Source organism: Cebus imitator, unplaced genomic scaffold (assembly GCF_001604975.1).
Source record: "Cebus imitator isolate Cc_AM_T3 unplaced genomic scaffold, Cebus_imitator-1.0 Scaffold45, whole genome shotgun sequence".
Lineage (NCBI taxonomy): Eukaryota > Metazoa > Chordata > Mammalia > Primates > Cebidae > Cebus > Cebus imitator.
Window position 1 is genome coordinate 2,945,669 of NW_016107360.1, and position 23,142 is coordinate 2,968,810.

The 23,142-nt window shown below is 36.4% G+C and overlaps 1 protein-coding gene across 1 annotated transcript in view; it reads left to right on the forward strand.

The window, feature by feature from the left end:
* The window catches only part of HDAC9 (histone deacetylase 9), a 900,368-nt gene that overhangs the window by 750,455 nt on the left and 126,771 nt on the right, over positions 1 to 23,142 (forward strand). Inside the window, exon 24 of the mRNA XM_037737895.1 lies at positions 22,842 to 22,960. Within this exon, the coding sequence (XP_037593823.1) occupies positions 22,842 to 22,960 (119 nt within the window). The remainder of the gene's footprint in view (positions 1 to 22,841; positions 22,961 to 23,142) is intronic.

The following is a 23,142-nucleotide window of genomic DNA, read 5'->3' on the forward strand; positions in this document are numbered from 1 at the left end:
CCTCACCATTAATTCAAAATGGAAAACTGAGTGCATTCCTGTCTTACTTCATTATGGCTGCTGTAACAAAATATCATGGAGTGGGTGGTCTACAATCAACAGAAATGTGTTTTATACAGTTCTAGAGGCTGAGAAGCCCAAGATTCAGGCGTCAGCAGAATTATTGTCTGTTGAGGGCTGCTTTCTCATTCATAGATGGCACCTTCTAGCAGAATCCTCACATGATGGAAGGGTGAGGCAACTGCAGGTTTTCTTTCACAAGGGCACTAATCCCATTCTTGAGGGCTCTGTTCTCATAGTCTAATCACCTTCCAAAGGCCCCACCTCCTAATATCCTTCTGGGTTAGGATTTTGACATGTGAATTTGTGGAGGACACATTTAGACCATAGCAATTTCCAAGAGAAACATGAGTGGATTTTGAAGTATGGTGAGAAATAACCAGTTCTTATGGTTGCAGTGCTACCCTTTGCCTGGCAGCAGCTGGTCTCTGCTGTCACCAGATTTCCACGAGGAGCCGCTGAGCTTCAGTATCTAACCATTCTGCTTTCTTGGGTGCTGATATGGTCTGGCTGTGTCCCCACTCAAATCTCATCTCTAATTGTAATCCCCATGTGTCAAGGGAGGTACCTAGTGGGAGATGATTGGATCATGGGGATGATTTCTTCATGCTGTTCTTATGAGAGTGAGTGTGCTCTCATGAGATCTGATGGTTTAAAAGTGTTTGGCAGCTACTTTGTCTCTCCTGCTGTCATATGTGATGTGCCTTGCTTCTCCTTCACCTTCCACCATGACTGTAAGTTTCCTGAGACCTCCCCAGCAATGGAGAACTGTGAGTCAATTAAACCTCTTTTCTTTATAAATTACCCAGTCTCAGGTAGTTTTGTATAGCAGTGAGAAAACGGACTAATACGGGTGCTTTGCATTAGTATTATCACTTAATAATTATCTTCTTTTTTTGCTTTCCTATGAAACTGCATTTTAAAATTTCAAAGAGTGCACTTGAAAGGTTAAGACCTACATTTGTATGATGTGCTTTTCCTGAAATGTTAGTTGTTTTAGTGATTTCTATCATCCAATCTACTTTTTAAAATTCCATTCACACCAAATGTCTAATTATACCTGTTTTGTAAACTGCATTTATGAAAGCAAATTATTTTTCATTTTATTTCTTTTATGGAAACGTCCAATCAAAGTTGGTTTCCTGAATGTTTAGATTCATTAGATTTTCTTCATTTTAAAAAATACAGGAGCAGCTACTCAGCAATGCGTCTTCCCTCCTTGCAGGCAGGTAGCTGCCTGTGTGGAAAATACCTTAGGAAACAAGGTTTGTTGGAAACTTGTCCTCAGAGACAGCCCTTCTAACATGGCTGTTGAGGGGTGCAGAAAGGGTATACCTCTATTCTGGCTGCTTGATCAGTGTCTCAGTTTAGCCTTTGGTGCTTTGAGGTATCTTTCATGAGTATGAGTGTGCATAAAGCTGCCTTAAAAGTGGCTAACTTTCTACCATGTACTTATCTGTGAGCTAGTTGCTGTGAAGAAAAACACAGAAGTATACAACAGTCATGGTTGGGAGTAAAAATTACTATAAGACAATCAGAGAATGAGCAAAGCCTGAAATACTGACCATGCACTAGGAGAACACAGATAAGGGAAAAGGCTGTTAACTCAAGCCTTGTGAGTAGCCCAGTGTCCCCCTGGCATGTCCAGGAACCTGAGCACAATTAGAGTCAGGAGAATATAAGGATGATTACAGATAACACAGGCCTACTATCATTCCTATTCTGAGGCTGGCCCCGATTTGTGGGTGTTAATTTTTTACAGTTACAGGAACTCTCTTTCAAAGAAATAATACAAAGGCAAAAATTTAAACATAGTTAACAGGGACTTGGACAAGGTCCATGTGAGTGAGAGACTTTAAAAATTAAGCTTCATTAGCTTTATGTTAAATATGCCTTGGTTCATATTGTCCTAATGCCTTGTATGGCCATTAATTGGAGTGAAACAATGGACACTACAGCATGAATGAGCCTTAGATAAAATTAATGGCTATGCTGGGTAGTGAAGAGAAGCAGTGAAATTCTACAAAGGGGGGAGATTTCTTAGAGAGACTGCACTGACAGGGAATGATCTTGGCATAAAAATTCAACTGGGATACATTTTTCATCTGAGGGTACATGCTGAGGAGATCAAAGTAAAAGATTTTTTCTTCCTCTCTCTTTCTTTCCAGTGTATGTTAAGGTAGATTTAAAAAAAAAAAGAAGAAGAAACTATATATAAGAGGAAAGGATCCATCGAGGAAAATAATGAAGTCAATCCAAACCAAACAAATCAAAGTAGGGATGGGGGGAGCAACCAGTGTTTACATGGGGAGCACACACTTTTCTTTGGGGTTTGGTGTGAAGGGTCTGAACCTGTTTGTGAACGTGTTCAAAATGTGGTCTGAGGCTAGCCCCCGAGTTGGCCTCCAAAGGGGTAGAGTTGCTTTAATGTGGTTCACATGTATGGTGTTTCATCTTAAACAGAGTTATTTATGTTATTGAAATGAAACAGAGAAAATACCCTTGACATCCTATTCTCCTTTAAAAATATTAAATAAATATGTCCAGGACTTTTGCATGATTATATTTATTAAAACAAATGGAAGATTTCAGTCTATACCAGAATACATTTGTAGGTGACCCTGGGTAGGGTTAATGGATATTAGGGAAAAAATGAGTTTAGGGATTTCTCACCAATTCTCAAAAGAAAATTTTATAAAGCCATTAAGATCGGTAATATAATAGAAGGTTAAGAAATGAGCATCAGTTGTAAGATAATTTGTTCTGTAATTAAGAATATTGTTTTGTTTGGCTTCTGAAAATTTAATCCCCAAATTCACAAAATATATTAAGAACATCTTTATAAATTGAATACTAGACCTCTTACTATCTTAATGGGAATTAAGCATGTGTCATCTTTAAGTATCTCTTTGAAAGTGTTATAATTTGGGAGTTTAGCTTTTAATTGTTTGTCATTAGCATTCTGCTAATATAGAACTAGACATTTTAATAGAATTTAAGGGCAGCAGAAAGAATCTTTTCAATTCTTAGATTTTATTAGCGTACATTTCCCTATACCTATACAACATGATTATATAATTAAATTCCAAGGAAATTAAATTAGTCAAATGAATATATTTTTAAAAATTAGTTGATTGGCATTTTTCTCAAAAGTTGCCTCTCTGGTGAAAAACATTAGACATAGGAATAATTCACATGTCTGGTTCTCTTACCTGCTGATTTAATTGTAAATTATCCAGCTGACTGTAATATTTAGTAAAACTGGAATTAGACAAGGAAAATGTAGTTTACTTGCTTGGAACATAGTGACATACTCTTAATTCCTCCAGTGTAAGTAAATAGTCATCTGTATTTGAAAGACTTTTTAAAGCCAAGATTAAGAAAGTAATACAATAATACTTCTATTTTTCTGTTCATTGCTGTGTGGGAAGATTTCACCAGAAATGTACCTAATGTAGTGTACCTATGTGTGTTTGACAAGCATGTCACTTAACAGATAGTTGCTAATATTCAGGACAAGAAGATGAAAGGTAAAGGTACTTTTATAACACATTTCTGAAAAACGCTTAGGTCTATCTGCCAGCTGATATATTATTTGCTGTCATATATTGGCAGCTGAAGAATTGAATTTTATTTTTGATATCTTGGCTACAGATATTATATAAATGATATTCTTATGGGGTCCAAGGTAGTGATCATGATGGTAATGATGTTGATAATCGTCATTTAATTAATACAGAAGCTGTTGGTGTATCTTACTGGAAAGAAAAATAAGTTTATGATAATTGAGGAGCATTTCCGGTTAGACAGAAAGGGGAATCAAAAGAAGAGCCAGTAGGAAGGTCGAGAAAATATAGAAATGGCTGTAAGAGAAAGAAACAAAGGGAAATAAAGATAGAGTACAACGACTCTAGTCTAGTATGGAGTGCTAAAATAAAAAAAATACTGAATAGAGAAAAGTATAAAAAATCTAATAGAAGAGTAAATAATCAAATTGGGCTAATTTTTTAAATGGGTGAGAGTAAGGAGCTATTATAGCAGGAAAAAATAATTATAAATGACATTATTTTCAATAAATGCTATAATTTATGAAAATGCATTTTTATCACGGTCATTGATGTTATAGCTTCTATGGTCTATATATTTTGACAGTGTACTTAAACCCCCAAGGCAGGCAACATAGTTAGTGCCTGTATAAATTGGTCAGGGCTTGGGTTGTTATTATTAAATATTTTTATTATCACCAAGGTTTAAAATAATGCTTTTATAATATAAGGGGAAAATGGATGCAATTGGCTGCCAAGCAATTGGTGTCAGATTTTAGAGATAGAAAGAATTAGCTAGAAGGGAATCCCTTAATCCCACTGCACTCTACTCTCCAAAAGCCAACCCTGAAGCCTGAGAAGTAATAGGACATGTCTCTATTACCCAACCAGTGAATGTCACAGGCTGGTTTCAAGACTTCCAGCTCAGGACTTGTTTTAAACTAAATTACATGCAGCAAACTTTTTCTAATATACACCCCCTAAAGATCTATCTCGAGCTAACATAGTGTTGTTATAATGAGAAGAGAGTGAAAGATTGACTGATTAGTAGCCATTCTCTGTGAACCTGACATAAATGCACATTTCTTCTTTTTAAAGAAAATAGGCGCAATTGTTATTTTATTATTTTATTTATCCTGGTTCATTGTTAGTAGCTCTGTCCACCTCATTTCTATCTGGAGTCTTTTGCTTTAAGTCTTCATCATGAGCATGCCTTTCCTGCTTTTCCTCTGAGAACACTGTTCACAGTTCATGGCACCCACTATGTTTAGGAATGGTGGCCATGCTGAACTTGAGCACTTCTTTTCAGCTGCCTGTGGTTTTGCCACTTCTTAATATGTTAAATTTAATTAGTCTGTGGTTGTTAGACCCTTAGTTTTCTGCTTGCCATTCTGTCAGTTAATGTTTCCCTTGTATAGGTCAGAAGGTGGAGAAGGGAAGAAAAGAGAGAGAAGGGATTCTTAGCCAAATCCAGGTCAAGCTGTCTAACCAAACGGTAGCCGATTTCTACTGCTTGGTCTCTGTTTCCCAGCCTTTATGGTACCAAGAGACCTTTGCAGTAATGGAAACATTCCTTCTTTTACTTCTGTGCACCGTCATCTTCCTTGACTTCATGCAGCAAAACACAAGGAGCAAAATAATTGTAAGCATTACAGGCTTTTACTCTAATGACCTTGACTCTGCACTGGGATAGATGTCTAATTACAAAGAATTCAGCACAGACCACATTAGCGGGGCTGATGTTTGCTTTGCACACAGACCCAACATCTGTTGGATCTTTGGAGCAGGGCTTTACTTATGTGAGCTGAATCCTGCTGTTCTCTTAAAATGCGTGTTTTGAAAAGAATGCTCTTATAATATTTTGGTCCTGAGAGATACTGCATCATAGGTTCAGGCTACAGGTTCATAGCCCTCAAGAAACTATGAGTAACTGATTATATATATTTTTAACTGCAGATCAAATCCCTAAAATAAGAATCTATCCCTAAAAATCAAAATCTATTTTGCTGTTTTGGTCACTATGATGAGCAGAGGGACTATGAGCTCATGGTTTTCTCGCTACCACTCATGGCTGCTGCATAGAAATTGCCCATAAAGGGTGTTAATGTGATTGATTTTATAAATTATGTAGGTAGAACCTCTATTTTTCTTACACTGAACTTGGAGTGAGCAAAAAGAGGCCTACAAATGCATTACAAATGTTGCAAATACATTACAAATGTACCTTATGAATGTAAATTACAAATATATTACAAATGTACGAATACATTAGCTGCTTCCCTGAATTTCAGTTTATTAGTTTGTGATATAAATGGCAGGAAACAAAAACATTTGTGTGCATTTATCTTTGGAATTAGCGTAACTTATTTAATCAGTTGCTTTCTATTACAATTTTTTTGGTGAATGTGAACAATACAGTCAAATATAACACTGATTTGGGTCTTTGTGATTTTCCCTCTCAGCTCAATGCATTCCCGTGTTTTCTTCACCTTGCTGCCTTTGCCTGAAGCAAAGCTGGTGTTCATTTGCCACCTTAAGGATCACTGCTGGATTACTGTTGTCAAATGATAAAGTACCTTTGAAGGAAATAACAGTGCAGTTATTCACATTCTGGTCTTATATTCTTCTCCTACTTCTCAGTTTTATCTTTTTCTTTATCTGATTTCTGCAGTCCAGTTTTCACCTCTTCACTCTCATATATGTAATGATTGAATTCCATTTAAATTTTTATCATTTTCTCTGTGTGTCATGGTTTTGGTAATTTTATGACTAAAACATGCCCTTTCCTTTGTCTGGAAGTATTTTCTTTCATTGAATAGTTGCTTCTCTTTTTTTAATTTTTTTTTTTAACTGTGAGTTACAGCTCACTAAAGTTCATTAAATCAATTTAGAGGGTCACAATTGGCATTTTTAATAGAGTGTAATAGATGACAAAAGAGGGTTAAGTATTGTTTCACAAAATATGTTTTAGTTGTGTGTGTGTGTGTGTGTGTGTGTGTGTGTGTACTGGTTTGTGGGGTAAAATGTATTTTTTTGCTGTTGGTTGTGGTTTGAGAACTTTCAAAGCCACTAAGCCACTGTTTAAACAGCCATTTAAAATATCATTTTAGCTATAAAACCTTGTCTCTGTTCTCTAGAATACTAATAAGTTCATTTTCTATGTCTACATTTATAGCTTTTTTAGAGTAATTATTGACGGGGAGAAAAAAATTCAGAATCTGTATTAATGAATATATGCCTTTGAACTGGAAGCAATTTGTTTATAGAGCTGCTTCATCCATGCCACCTGAACTTGTTAAGAATAGGGATCATAGCAATCTGTCCTGACAGTATGAAATCTATCACTTGGCACCTTAGCACTGAGATTCGGTGTAGATGTTCAATGAATACTCCAGGAAGAAATTAGTAAATGAAAAAATCTATGTATAAGACAAATTTGAGAAAGTCAGCTTCAACTTTTTTGTTTTCAAATGGGAATATGACATATACAAACCAATTTGAATATATTTATGTAATATCTGCCATTGAAAAGATTTTTAAAAACAAGCCAAATATTTTTAATATGAGGGTGTAGTACTGCTGTACATGAGTATTATTTAGTGTAAAACAAATACACGTGCACAAAAGAAAATTAGTTTTCAAGCATTTTATCCATTGAAGTCTCGGATTCTGCCAGCAGTTTAATGGTTCATTTAGCATGCCACAGTATCATGATAGCAATGTCCACATACCCCCATAACATCCTCTTTTCAAAAAATATAAATAATCAGTTAGAAAGCTAGCATGTGGAGCCAGACAGCTGTATATTTGAAAAAAATGGATAACCAGTGTACTACTCCATACTTACACTGCTGTGAAGAAATACCCAAGACTGGGTAGTTTATAAAGGAAAGAGGTTTAATTCACTCACATGGCTGCATGTTGTGCATGGCTAGAGAAGCTTCAGGAAACTTAGAATCATGGTGGGAGGCACCTCTTCACAGGGCAGCAGGAGGGAGAATGAGTGTCCAGCAAAGGGGGAAGTCCCTTATAAAACCATCAGATCTAATGATAACTCACTGTCACAGGCACAGGATAGGGGAAACTGCCCCCTTTATTCAGTGATCTCCACCTAATCCTTCCCATGACAAGTGAGGATTATGAGAACTACAATTCAAGATGAAATTTAGGTGGGGGACACCAAAATAACCAAACCAGCTTGTTTTATTATTTCCTATCTAGAATGTTTGAATGTACTTTACTCAGAAATTGCTTTCATGCTGATCCAAGTGACGATCCATAGTCTAACTAATCAGCATATATTTTTGTCGTGACTAATAAAAGTACTCTATCATGTCACCATGGAAAGTTCATACTTGGAGGAATGAACATTGCAGTTGTAATTGTACCTGGAAATAAGTTGCTGCTGAATAGATACTGACAGCAGTGTCTCATTTCTGCCATCTCCTGATCTCCTGCTAAATGGGAGTAGCATACCTACTTCCTTTCAGTGTTTCACAGAAACACTGAAGTGATTACTTCCATGCATATGATATGCCTTAATTATCTCATAGAATCAGACCATTTAGAAACACTGATTTTTTTTAATCCAAAAATGCAGTTAAAACGTGGTGAAATTGTCAAGTTTCTGAGAGCATGATCTTTGGATTCAGACAGATCTGAGTTTGAATACCAATTCTATCAGTTATTTGCTGAAACAACTTGACTGACTCTCTTACCTTCATTAAGTCTTAGTCTTATTATCTATAATTGAGACCAAAATACATAATTTCAGGTATGTTGTGAGCACTGCAGAATTAGAAGGAATGTCTAAACTTCTTAATGTCATGCCTGGTACATAGTACATTGTCAAAAAGGCTGATAATTTTATTGTTATTGCTAGAAGAAAAGAGTTTGCTTGCTTCCAACATAATTAAACAATTTTTTTAGTTTTGGAATTAATCCTACTCTCTTGTTATTTTAGATATGAATACAAGTAACACCCCTTGATCTTGGGCTGGTCTCCTGATTGAGAAGACAGCCTGACTCTGCACTTCCGATCTCGGTTTAGGCCCCAAGTTCTATCTTCCTTCTCAGTTTCTTTCTGGCTATGCCTCAGGGAACAAGAAAAATGTGTTACTAAATGAGCTTGCCTTTTGTCTTGTTCATCTCACATTGTTACGCAATTAAAAAAAAAAAAAAAAAAAAAAAAAAAAAAAAAAAAAAAAAAAAAAAAAAAACTTGATGATGCTGCCTTCCTCAGAAAGGCCACATCAAAAGGTAGAGTTCACCAAAAATAATACACACTTTTTCCAAAGACACAAACAGTTCCTTGAAAAGGATGTCATGCTGTAATTTGTTTTGTGAATTCTATAAACCACAGAACATTTACTTACAGTAATGTTTGACCTTTCTTTTTCCTTCTTTTTATGCCTACAAAGCTTCTTTTTCTCTCCTCTTGAGAAAAAACATAAAGGCTAACACTCTCACATATATATGTGTGAGAGAGAGAGAAATACATATGATTTTATTGGAATACTGAGTTTAAACTTTAGCCAAGGTCTTTTGGCTTTATGTAATAATATTTTATGGAATGCAATCACTTGTGCAAAGACTAAAGAGAGGCTAATTTGAAACTTTGCAAAAAGAATATGCTGGTCATAGGGTAATGGGAAATGCAATATGTGTACTAATCTCCATATTGCACCCCACCGAAAAGAGAGAAATCCCTATGACTGATTTGATGGAAGTATAATCTCTTCAGGGATTTTTTGGATAAAGAAAGTAATAACAAAAAATGGGCACATAATTAAGTTTCCAAAGTGCACGTGTCACCAGCATCTTATTGTCCCTCTGGAGGGGAAATTCACTAATGACTTTTGTAGACATTCTTCCTGCTATGAGCCCATCTGAAAAAAAAAATAATAATCAGCCTTTCCGAATTTTCTAAAAATTCTCTGCTATGTGAGTTATAGGAACATTTTGCTGTCATTTGCGTTCTATTTTCTATTCATTATGGCAATGTTTTACAACCACCAGGTTGCTGTAGAAATTTGAAAAGATATATGTTGCAGGGGCTTGGTCTGCCTTTTGCCTAAATCAAGTGGATTGTTCTTCTTTGAACATACTTTCTTCCTTGGTTATATCCAATTTGTCTTAATATAAGGAAACAAAGTTTAATACTTTGTTCTGACTTGTGTAAATATTTTCTCAATGTCTTAAATTCTTTTCATGCCCTTTAAGAATAAATTGGGCTAAAGGAAGATAAAATTAGAAGGAAATGAAGGAAAGAAAAATGGAAGGAAGAAAAGGAAGGAAGAAAAAAGGAAGGAAGGTAGGTAGGAAAGAGTAATAAGGTAGGCATAATATAAAACTAAAAGTCAAGTCTGTCGTGGAGCTGACATCCTTGTAGGCACCCACTGGAACTATAAGGAAGAGTGTATTTTATTCAGCAGTGACAGGCAATTTTGAAGGGGTTCAAAAAGAATCAGTAGTTACAATGCATTATGTTAGCAAAGACCCTTGCCTACTCCCCACACCCCTGTAGCTGAGCATTGGTTTTCTAGGATGTGGTCTTTGTTAATTGGGTAGTAGCAGAGCAAAGGCTGGAGTACTGTTCCTTTCCATCTCTAGTCTTTACAGATATGGAAGGACTGATTTAGTAATGCTTATGAAACTAAATACGTAAGAGTCCCTTTATGTTACTGGACTCACATTTGAAATCATAATAAAATATTTCTTGAGAACCACTGTTGTAAACTTAAAGACACATTTTTGGCATATTAAAATTCAGGGTATTTCTATGCTGTCATACAATAATGACTGGGAATGGACATATATACATTACATTCTACATTTCTCAGCAAAAGGATATTTACTTCAGTACAGTTTAATAGTAACTCTTAATAAATTCTAGCAACTCCAAATTAAGCATGTCTCAACATTTTGTCATTGGTCTTTCTAGATTAGATTTCAGTACAGAGTTTAACAGAAGCAAAACCTGTTAATTCTATTGTCATTGTTTTATATATGATAATTGGATAAGAATCAGTTTGTCTGTTTTGACAGACTAGCAATCTTAACATTTTGCCCAGCTTGCTATGCTTGAATATAGGATTTTGCCTAAGGAGGCAGCATTGTTCTGTATTCAGAGGCATTCAAAATATAATAATATAAATATACTAATACTATACCACTGACAATGTCCCAAAGTCAGGAAGAGATACTGTTGAGAAAAAAATTCTCTCTCATTTCTTAGCTCAGAGACACATTGGGCAATATCTCAGAATTAGTCAGAAATGTTGCTGGCTACATGACACATCTTAGGCAAGGAAAGTCCCTCATTACCTTCAAGTATTCATTATTTTTAAAAAGCATAGCATTTAAAATTAGCATTTGCTTCTTAAGCACTAAAGCATTATAAACTTGCTAAATGTCATATTTAAAACTAATGGAATAGGAATATATATGAATGCACACATGCATATGTATTCCTAGTTATATTGTGTTATGATATATATATGCTATTTGTATATAGGTTCCTTATTTTCATCAGTGATTCATTTAAAAACACAGAGTACTATATTTAGGTTGCTGTTTTGATGTAGTGAAATGATATGGACTCACAATGTCGCATTTAGTGCTCCAATCTCTTTAGAAGTGATAATTCTGCCCCCAAAATATTGCTTATACAAACTTTGTTCTTGTAGTGAAATAGTTTGCTCTCTACTCTAGGGCCTAGCATCAGGAAAGGAAAGACACACTTCAGAACTGATATGAAAGGACAGGGGCAAATCAGTGGGTATGTAGGCAAAGACTTTGATCAGCAAGGACGCTGAGTTTCAGACAACAATTTTTCTTATCAAATGCAAGAGAAAGAGAATATGAAGGAGAAAAACGTGTCCCTTTGGTGTACTAGATCTGGGACATTAAAAAAAAATAGAATAATAGAGTTTCATATGACTTTTGAGTTGATCTAAATGAATCCCTCCAGTTCCATTTAATAGTTGAAACTAAGATAATTTAGTAAGGTTACCTAAGCGGAGGCAGTTCCAAGAACAGAAATTGAGTATCTTGAGTTGGAGTCAAGTGATTTTTCTAACCCCCTACAATTGCACACCGAAGCCAGATAGTTCAATTATGGGATGGCACACAGTAGAAATCATTGCAGAATATTATTCCTTTTTTGAAGACTTTTGGAAAAACCTCACCTTTCCCCCTCTCCATCTGGCTCATACAGTGTTCCAGTGCTCACCAAAACAAGATTGTTAGAGAATAATGTTTTCCTTTATACTGTCAGAGTTCCCATTTTGATAATTAATTTGTACAAATACAAAAACCAAAAACTAGCTTAGAAATGTATCTAAAATCAATGAATAAAAATAAGGCAAGATAAGAGGAAATTGATTTTGAGTAAAATTATGGAGACAGAAAGGGAAAAGTTATGTAGATTAAGGAGACTGCAATAAGCAAAACATAAAAGAAATAGAAGCCATATCAGCCATATCATATATATGTCACACTTTCTGAAGGTGTGAAAGTGTTTTAGCCCATTTTTTCCCTTTTCTCCTCATTATAGTTGTATAATTTCTAGATTAAAAATGAATTAAATGAACATTTGCATATTCTTGGAATTATCATCGCCATTCTGCTTTTGTGTCTGGAGAGATTTATAACCAGCTGGACAAGAAAGTATGATTTTCTGATGTTCACATGTAAAGTAAAACTCATAGACAGTGAAGCCACAGTAGATATGTGAATGGCCTTGCACTAAAAGAGGTATTTTACATACATTTTTGAAATGTGCAGAGGCTGAGGAAGAGTGAGGCACCAAGAAAACCTGATCTGCAATCACAAAAAACCAGAGGGCATCACTGAGTATAACATTCAATAACTATTTACTGAGTGTCCACCATGTGCTAGACTTTAGCTTGTTCAGCCCACTGCCCATGGGCTGCACGGGGCCCAGGATGGCATTGAACATGGCCTGGGATGGCTTTGAATGTGTCCCAACACCAATTTGTAAACTTTTCTAAAACATTATGATTTTTTTGTGATTTTGTTTTTTAGTTCATCAGCTATCGTTAGTGTATTTTATGTGTGGTCCAAGGCAATTCTTCATCTTCCAGTGTGGCCCAGGGAAGCCAAAAGATTGGGCACCCCTGTTTAGATACTCCTTTAGGTCCCCAGAATATATCTGTGAACAAAAAGACAAACATTTCTTGCATTTAGTGGGAAGCATTTAGTGGGAGCTTGCATTTAGTGGGAGCTTGCATTTAGTGGGAAGATGCAATGAAAAAATAAACATGGAACATAATATATAAGTAAATCATGTAAGACTTTGGAACATAAGGGTTATGGAGGGAATAAAGGAGAAGATAAGAGTTAGGAGTGACAGAGGTGGGGTAGGTATGTGAAGGGTTGTCAGGGGAAGGTCTTAATGAGTAGATGATGAGTAAAGATTTGAATGAGGCAAGGGAGTTAGTCCTCTGGAATAGATCATTCAGACAAAGGGAACAGCCAGTGTGAAATCCTCATGGCCACTGTGAATGCTGCTACAGTGAACAAGGGAGCACAAATATCTCTTTGAGATTCCGATTTCAATATTTTTGGATAAACATCCAGAAGTGGGATTGCTGGATCACATGACATTTATATTATATATATATTTTTAGAAAGCTTGCACTGTTTTACATAGTAATTGCACCATTTTACATTCTCATCAACAGTATACAAGTGTTCCAACTTCCCCATATTAAACAACTTAACTGTTCCTGGATGGATGAATGGATACAGAAAATATGGTGTATAGACAAAATAGCCTATTAATCAGCCTCATAAATGAAGGGATCCTGCCACTGGTGACAACATCGATGAAACCGGAGAATATTAAGCTAAGCGAAATAAGGCAGCATTAGGATAAATACTACATGATTTCAGTTATATAAGGTATCTAAAATAGTCAAACTCATAGAAGCAATGAGTGCAATGGTGTAAGGGGCTGGGAGCAGGGGAAAATAAGTTGCTCAAAGGATATAAAGTTTCAGTTATGTAGAATGATTAATTTCTACAGGTCTGTTGTTCAGCATTGTGCCTACAGGTAACATTGTATTATACTCTTAAAATTTGGTTTAGAGAGAGGATCTCATGTTGAGGATTCTTACCACAATTATAAAAAAAGAAAAAAAAAAAAACTAAGAAGATTGGGAATAAATCATTTATCACCCTTGACTCCCTAGAAGTGCTCTATTTATAGAGACAGAAATTGGAATGATGGTTGCCAGGGGCTTGGAGGAATGGGATATGGGAAGTTACTAGTCACTATTTGATCATTACAGAGTTTCTCAGTTAAAGATGAAAAGTTCTGGAGTTGGATAGTGGTAATGGTTGCACAACTGTGAGAATATACTTAATGCCACTGAACTTAAATAGTTAAATACTTAAAATGGTTAATGTACATTTTACCACAATAAAAATTTTGGTTGTTAAAAAAAATCCCTTTGACCAGAGCATGTGAGGCATATTTGTGAATGGGGTCCTGGCCAAGCTTTACTGACCAGAGACTAGGGGTCATTAAAACAAACAAACAAAACAATAACAACACAACCACAACAACCAAATTTGCTTTCACCAGAAGATAAATGATGAAGATATGATGATACATGTTAAGCTGGCCGGCTGCCATTTTGAGAACAGAGTACAGGGGTAAAGAAGTAGGATGGGCCCCTCTTAGGAGGCCACGGCTGTGATCCAGGTGAGCAATAAAGCTGACACAGGCCAGGATGAGAACAGTGGAAGTTTGGGAATATGGTAAATTTCTGGATATATTTTGAAAGTATAGACAATAGGATTCCTTGGAAGATTGGCTATGGATGTGAGAAAGAGAGGGAGCTGCCAAAGATGAAAAATTGAGGCAATAAATAAAGGAGGGTGGTAAAAGAGAGAAGGGGGCAATGTGTGTGTGTTGGGGGTGTGAAGAGTTGGAGGGTGAAGGATAAGGAAGAAGAGCAGGACATATTCAGGTTTGGGCTGGTGAAGCTAGAGGAGAACACCAATTATACTTGGTGTGCTTAGAGCTCCCAGCAGTGACACTCTCCCACAAATGCCTGTGATAAACCTCATTTAGTGCCTCCCCACAAGGACCCTACTGGGCCTGTGGTGTGTGAGGCTGCCATAGGCTGTTCTGCAGCACCAGCAGCCACAACAGCTGCCTGAAATCTGTGTAAACTGTTTTTTGATACGCTGCCTTCAGCACTTTGCTTGGAAGCATCTTCACCTTGTACTTCATGCACAGACATAGGTGAATGGATGGAAAAATATGCACTCTATAATGTGCATTTTTGTTTTTGCCAGAGAAACCTAAAAGAAATAAAAGTTCTTGTACAATTTTAAAAGGTATAATTTTATAATCAGACACTTTCATGCAATGACATGCAATTAGACTATAAAGAAAAATGTAGGCTCGGATTTTCACCTGTAATTTACATTTGTATGATTATAATATGCCACTATAAATTATATAGGGGATCAGAATCTGCTGTCTCAGAGGTGACATAAATGAGATCATGTAACTGCTTTCTAAACTTTTGAGTTTCTGCTCTTGCTCAGAATAAAATCCAATGTCCTTACAATGGCCTATGATATGCTACATGAACTGGCTTTATGCCACCTTTCTGTTTCCATTTCCAACCATCTGTCATTCACTTTGTGTGAGACATGGTGACATTCTTTTGATGCCCTGAATATGTGGAAGACCCTCCCACTTCAGGGATATGTCCACCTCAGAGCAGCCTTCTCTGGGTACCCCGGTCTGAATGTGCACCACCCCCATGACTTTCTGTACAATTTGTTTTTCATTTTAGTTCTTATTACATGCTTACTTGTTTATTTACATAGTGTCTTTCTCCTCTGTTAGAATGTAAACTCCATGAAGGCAAGAGATCAGGGACTTTGCTGTGAATCCTAGCCTATAACTGGTGTCCTAACTCACTTTACACGTCCTCTCTGGTGGATTTTCTTCACATTATTTCTTCCTTGTTGGTTGCCCACTCTCCTCTGTCCCTCATTACACTGTGTGTGCCTGGGTTTGTGTTCCATCTGCCTGCCTTGTAACCTATGACCTTTTTGAAGGCAGAGTTACAACATATTTGCATCTTTGAATCCCAGCACCATCCCAGTGCTTCCCTTATGACAGGGACTCAATAAATTACTTCTAAATGAATATAAAAATATTGTGGAGTAAATTTATAGGTTAAGATGTTGGGAAATTTGCTTTATAATTTTGAATTGCAGGCCGTGGAACCAAGCCAGAGTTCTGCTCCTATGGGAGCTCTGTTCTTGCAACTGAGCATGTCAAATGAGTGGGTAGCATCTTATATCGTGCACTCAGCACATGCTCGGATGAGTCATGGGAAATTACTAGTTTGGTTCAACTTAAGGACAACACTTGACTCAATGTCAGTGCAACCAATTGTTTGGCCATTGACTAGAGATGAAATAGTTCCAGAAATCTGATTCTAACTAAGGAAGTTCAGAATCAGAATCAATTGTTCCAAATCTCATGGAAAGAAATTTAAAATGGAATTCTTTTCTGCTTACTATGTTTAGTATCTAGACACATGATCAATATCTCTATTTGTGGTAATACTCTTTTTATTTTTATAAATTCAGTTTATTCTCACTAGCATGGGTTTCACCAGGGGTGGAGACACACAGGGAAGAAGGAAGAGGGTTGTTCTTCAAGAAGAACATGACAGAATCACCACTGGTAGGTGAGGATCACAAAGCATATATGCTATTATTATTGCTTCAGTCACATGTTTTCTAGCAAAGCAGTGTGTGTGCAAATCACCAGTGGATCTTCTTCATTCTTCTATGATGGCCCATGCCTCCGTCTTTCGTTAATATGCTTTCTTGCTTTGCAAAAGTACATTGTCAAGTAAATTACTCAGAAAAGGTGCATTGAAAATAAATTTCTGAGCCCTAATATATTTTAAAGTATTTTTATTTAAGTGACATACCTAAATACCAGCATGTAATGGCTGGAAGCTCATAACTCCCACAGTTTTTGCTACAGTTTTTTTTATTATTAGGTTGGTGCAAAAGTAATTGTGGTTTTTGCCGTTAAACATAATGTCATTAAAAGTAATATAATATTGGGTGTGTTAGGCCTCAGGGGCAGGCCTCTGATCTTCTCCTGCTCTCCTTTCACCTTTCCCAAAGCAGGACTCTACTATTTCTGCCCTTCTTTATTGCGGAATGGATGTCCTGGAATCCATTGGACAATCCATCAGGACAAGGAATGCTGATGTCCTGAAGCTCTCATAAAAACTCAAGAGGACTGGTTTGGAGAGCTTCCAGATAGCTGGAATTGTAAAGGTTCCTGGAAGGTGGTGTTCCCAGGGAGGGCATGGAGACTCCATACCCCTTCTCCCCATACCTTGTCTTATGCGTCTCTTCATCTGTAACCTTTGTAATATCCCTTATAATAAAGTTAATGTCAGTAAGTGCTTCCCTGAGTTCTGTGAGCAGCTCCAGCAAATTAATCCAGCCCAAAGGTCGGGGCATGGGGAAGCCCAAATTGAAGCGAGTTGGTCAGAAGCTCCTCTAGTTATAATTGGCGGGGGGGGTGTGGTGTGTGTCGGGTTGAGGGGTGCTTGGGAGAGTAGTCTTGCTCTGATCTGTCTCCCATCAAATCTCATGTCAAAATGTAATCCTCAATGCTAGAGGTGGGGCTTTGTGGGAGGTGATTCGATCATGGGGGTGGTTTCTTATGGTTTAGCACCACTCACCTAGTGCTGTTCTCATGATAGAGTTCTCATGAGATCTGGTTGTTTAAAAGTAGCACCTCCTTTTCTCTCTTCCTCCTACTCTGCCATGTTTGTAAGTTTCCTGAGGCCTCCCCAGATGCCAAGCAGATGCCAGAATCATGCTTCCTATATGGCCTGCAGAAATGTGAGCTATTTAAGCTTCTTTTCTTTATAAATTACCCAGTCTCAGGTGTTTCTTCATAACCATGCAAGAATGGACTAATAAAGAGACTGAGTCCTCAATTTGTAAGATCTAACAATATCTCCAGTTAGATGGTACTGAAATTGAATTGGAGGACACCCAGCAGATGTCCACTCCTTGGTGTGTGAAGAAAAGCACCCACCCCACGTTTTATCACATAAGTCTTCTGTATTGATGATTGTTGTGGTGGTGTGACAGAAGAGAAAAAGCACAGGTTTAGAGAGTTTTCCTTACACAGGCTCCATTGGATGGATGTCTCTCATCTCTTCTGTGGTCCCGTGAACGCATATGCAGGGCAGTAGCTTTATTTTTTTGTTTTTTTTTTTTTTTTTTTCCAGTGTGCTTCCAGTGAATTTCCCTATTCTAGAAATTTGTTAAAAATCTGTTTCGTGACATTTGTCCTCTTTGTTATAATTTTATTTATTTTAGTATTCTGATACTTGTTTGCATTTTATTTTGAAATAATATTGAAATTACAAAAAAAGCTGTCAAAATAGGAAAGAGCTCCTGTACACCAACACCAACTATACCCTAATGTTAGAAACTTACATAATCATAGTATAGTTATCAAAATTAGGCAAGTTGTATGTGTACTGTGCTCTTATCTAAATTATGGATTTTGTATGGGACTGCAAATTTTTCACTGATGTCCTGTTTCTGTCCCGAAATCCAGTCCAGGGTATTGCATTGCCCTTAGATGTCATGCCTCCTCAGTCTCCTCCAATCTGTAGCAAGTCCTCAGTCTTCCCTTGTTTTTTATGGCCATGACTTTTGAAGAATACTGGTCACTTATTTTGTCAAATATTCCTCAATTTAAATTTGTTTAATATTTCTCCATTATGAGGTTTGAAGTTATATATTTTTAGTAAAAATGCCATAGGACTGCTTTGCCTTTAATGACCATATCAGGGAGTATTGATGCTGGTATGTCCAATCATAGGAGATGTTACTTTGTTTACTTTATTCAGGTCATGGCTACAGTTTTCTTCATTTCAAAGATTCTGTTATTTTTCCTTTGTAGTACCTTGTGGAAGATTCTTTGTGATTATGCAAATTAATGATTCTCTGCAAATTGTTGTCCACTAACCTTATTTATTATCATTATTATTGTTATTACTATTTTTTGAGACAAGGTCTCGCTCCATCACCTGGGCTGAAGAGCAGTGGCATGATCATAACTCATTTCAGCCTCAAACTCCTGGGCTCAAACCATCCTCCTGTCTCAGTCTTCTGAGTCATTGGAAGTATAGGCATGCCACACCATGCTTGACTGATCTGTTTTGGAGAAATGAGGTGTCACTATGTTACCCAGGCTGGAGCCCCTAAGCTCAAGTGATTCTCCTGCCTTGGCTTCTTAAAGTGCTGGGATTACAGCCATAAGGCACAGTGCCTGACTCTATTTATTTTGGTACCCATCCTTGAACCTTGCTTGCATCAATTATTTCTGTCTTGGTCCAATGGTAATTATATATTTTCCTCATTCTTCTACATTCATTAGTTGATATTTTTCTGTAAGAAAGAGTTATTTTCTCTCCTTTCTATCCAATTATTATTTATTCACTATGGATTTTTATGTTTGATTGTGTGAATTATAACCCAATAGTATCATTATTTATTTTGTACTTCAAATTGTTTCAGCTTTGGTCATTGGAAGTGCTTTCACATTGGTTCACATGTCCTGTTGACATGTCCATGTCTCTTTTTGAGCATTTGTTGATTTCTGTCACAAGATATTCCAGAATCACATAGTATTTTCCCTTATGTAGTGCTGGAATCAACCACTTCTCCAAGGATCTCTGGGTCCTTTTATTGGAGATTGATATGAGAAAGCAAGATCTGGGTACTAACTCTGCTCCTTGCCACTGGGGTTCCATTGCTTTTAGGAAATACATCCTAACTCATGGATATACTCAACTAAATTATTCATCTGTTATATTTTAATAACCATGAGTTTATATGTATCTTCCTCTATTTTCATTTCAGTGGGATATTAGAGAAGATGAGAGGCAAACATGTATGCTCTGTTTGCTAACTTTAATCCGAAATTCCAATTCTTCAGATAAAATTTTAAATGAGTACCTTCGAAGATTTATTTTAATAAAAATTACATTGTTTTTCTTACTTAGTACCCTCAAATACATTATTCAGTCTTTCAGATGCGATGAATCTTCTTGAATAAAAAAATTAATCTAGACTGGCATAAATAGAACAGTGAATACTTCCATGGAGATTCCTAAAGTAATTGCCAAAATAAAGAGATCTCTGGAGGCTCAGTTTCATTCATTTATCAGAGAAGACAGCAAGCACTTAATGTTGACAATAGGAAAATAAATACTACTCAGTTCAAAATTGAGCACATCTTTAGACCAAGATGGTGTTTGCAACATAGTAGACACTCAATATATACTTGTTGAAATGAATGAATGAACCTTACCAATATCACAGTCCATAACCATCTGTTGCCATATAGTTCTCCAACTTAATGGAAAACAGAGCATGCATTGCAGCATGATGCCACATACCTCTGTTCTCATCATGCTTCACTAATTGATTCAGCAAATAGCTCCCACCCAGACATAATTCTAGGTGTGTATATTTTTAAGTGAAAGGAGTCTATCAGATGATGTATCTTTTTTTCTAAATTTCCCATCTTTTTCTTACTTTTGGAAGGAGTTCAAATATATAGGATTTGGCCTGTAAGGTAAAACATTTTGAAAACTCACATGAAATTAGAAAACACGTTGTTTGTGAATTCAGATGACCTACGTAACAAATGTACAATTAGCTTCAGATAGAAGTGATTGGATTCCATGTATTCAGAGATATGTGCTATAGAGAGCTATAGTTCCCCTGTAAGTGGGTAAGATGTCTTTATTAACAAAATATTTGCATACATCATATGTAAAGGTGAATGGGGCTTTTTGACTGCTGATCCATGATAGACAGATTAGAAAAATAAGCTGACTGTTGGTATTTAAATAAGCTGACTGTTGGTATTTTCTGTGTGGTCAGTTTGTCCACGAAGAGAGAGAAAAATTAGCTTGCTTTATGTGGCTTCTCTTTAGGCACTTATACTCTGTAGATCGTCTCTATGTTTTCAGTGTTCTAAAGTTAGGTGAGCAATCCTTGTATCCTCTCTTGTCTTCTTTTCCTTCAAAAATATACACCTATATTTAATATCCATGGACAGAGATAATGTTTTAGGGAGAAGATAGTGAGTTGTGGCTTGGAGGAGAGGAAAAAATGGGGGAATAAATGAGGGAAGGATGACCTTCCAGTAGAGGAAAAAGAGAGAGAAAACCGATTACTGCGATGCTTATGATTGCATGGGCAGTCTGGTTCAATCACCTATTTATTGAATTTTGTAAAGGCATCCACTCTGTAAGGGAGTACATAGGATTAATAAAATTAAATAGTCTCTCTGGGTGTGGTGGCTCATACCTCTAATCCCAGCACTTTGGGAGGCTGAGGTGGGCGGATCACAAGATCAAGAATTTGAGACCAGCCTGGCCAACATGTTGAAACCCCGTCTCTGCTAATAATACAAAAAAAAAAAAAAAATTAGCTGGGTGTGGTGGCAGGTGTCTGTAATCCTAGCTACTTGGGAGGCTGAGGCAGGAGAATTGCTTGAACCCAGGAGGTGGAGGTTGCAGTGAGCCAAGACCATGCCACTGCACTCCAGCCTGGGCAACAGAGCGAGACTCCCATCTCAAAAAAAAGAAAAGAATAAAATTAAGTAGAGAGTATCTTGATAAAGCACTCTTAATTCTTTGAAAAAACTTGTTCCAATGTCTAATAGCCCAATATACACCACATGACTATTTTACTCACGAAAAATAGTGACTTGATTATATGTGACACTTTTAATGACAACCATAATGTAAAATATGTGATTACTGGGATGGGGAAGAATCTAATATATCTCCTGATAATGTAGCTATGTTAGAAACTTTTACTTTTATTGAAGAAAAAAACATAATAAAATTGTATATATATAGTAAATAAAATTAAGTTTTCATTTGGTTTTGCTGATGAGCCAATTCAGATTTATGTGCTTTACCAGTTGTTGGAAGGACTACTGTTGAAGTCACTTACATGTATATTTATAAACTTGAAGGATATAATTTTTATGACAGTAGTGGATTCATTAGGAAAAATATTTCAATCTTTTACATTTCTAGGTAAATTTCAACTAGATATTTTTTATTGCATAACTGTAACAACTTCTTGTTTATGATATGCAATCAAGTTTTTAAATATAAAATTAATATGTGATCATTATAGAAAATTTGGAAAACTTATATACATAAAAATTAAAGGAAATAATTGTGCCATTATTGAAGGATAACTATTTTAATATTTATTTTAGTTATCTCTCACAAACACACGAGTGATTGTAGTACTTTTTAAATTCATTATAGCATGCAGTTTCTCCATTTCAGTAAATAGTCTTAGAAATTTGAATTTTTATGATGGCATACTGATCTTCAAGCCTATGTTAAAAATTTTATAAAACCCAGTTGCATCCATTAGTCATTCTTTCTCAAAGCTAGCAATGATGAAAAAGGGGTTTGGGAGCTCTGAAGCTGAGAAGGGAAGTGTTGAAGTGTCTGAGTAGGGCCAGCAGGGGCTGCTGTCATGGATGAGTCTGCCACATTCCTGGTGTGTCTGACTTTGGACTCATTTAACATTGTAGTCTGGATTCTATTAAGGGAATTTCATGTTTCTCTTTTGCAAGAGTCACCCCCTACCATGATAAATATTTAAAAATGTGTTTTTTCTTAAGTTGGGAAAGCAAACTTTTTCCCAAAAGAAATTTATAGTTCAAATTTACACCAAGTTCTCACTAACTGGAGCAAGCCGGGTTTTCACTAAAGCTTCGACTTTCCTCTGTAAAACATTAGTCACTCCCTTGGAAGAAGTAGTATTTTTTTATAGACAGTGGGATAAAACAGCCACGGATGTATGTATAGCAGTACATCTTCAGAATGTACCTGCAGAGCAGTTTTATTTTTCCATTTGGATGCAAAAAGATGGAAGAAAAAAGACTGAGCTGGGATGGTAAAATAATAGTGATTCATTATGAAGTAGATGATAAGTTTTTGACTCATTCAAATAGTGCTTTCATTCCCCTTTACTTTAGTCTCAGGAAGTTCCTGTGGTTGTGCCAGGTGATTTTCAATGAACAATTTTTAAAGGTATTCACTATTCTCTCATGTAACCAGTTGCTTTTTTTTAACTGTACAGGACCATCGTGAAGCCTGTGGCAAAAGAGTTTGATCCAGACATGGTTTTAGTATCTGCTGGATTTGATGCACTGGAAGGCCACACCCCTCCTCTAGGCGGGTACAAAGTGACAGCAAAATGTAAGTATCTCTTTCAGGACTTTATGAAAGGCTATGATATCATACCACCTTTTAGGTCTTTATGATAGACAGTACCCTTTACATGTGTCCAGTAAACTTGGATGGGACATTTAAAAATGATTCAGATGGTGTTTATTGCTCTGTCAGATTCATGTTTCTGTAGAAATTTGCCTTTAAGAAAA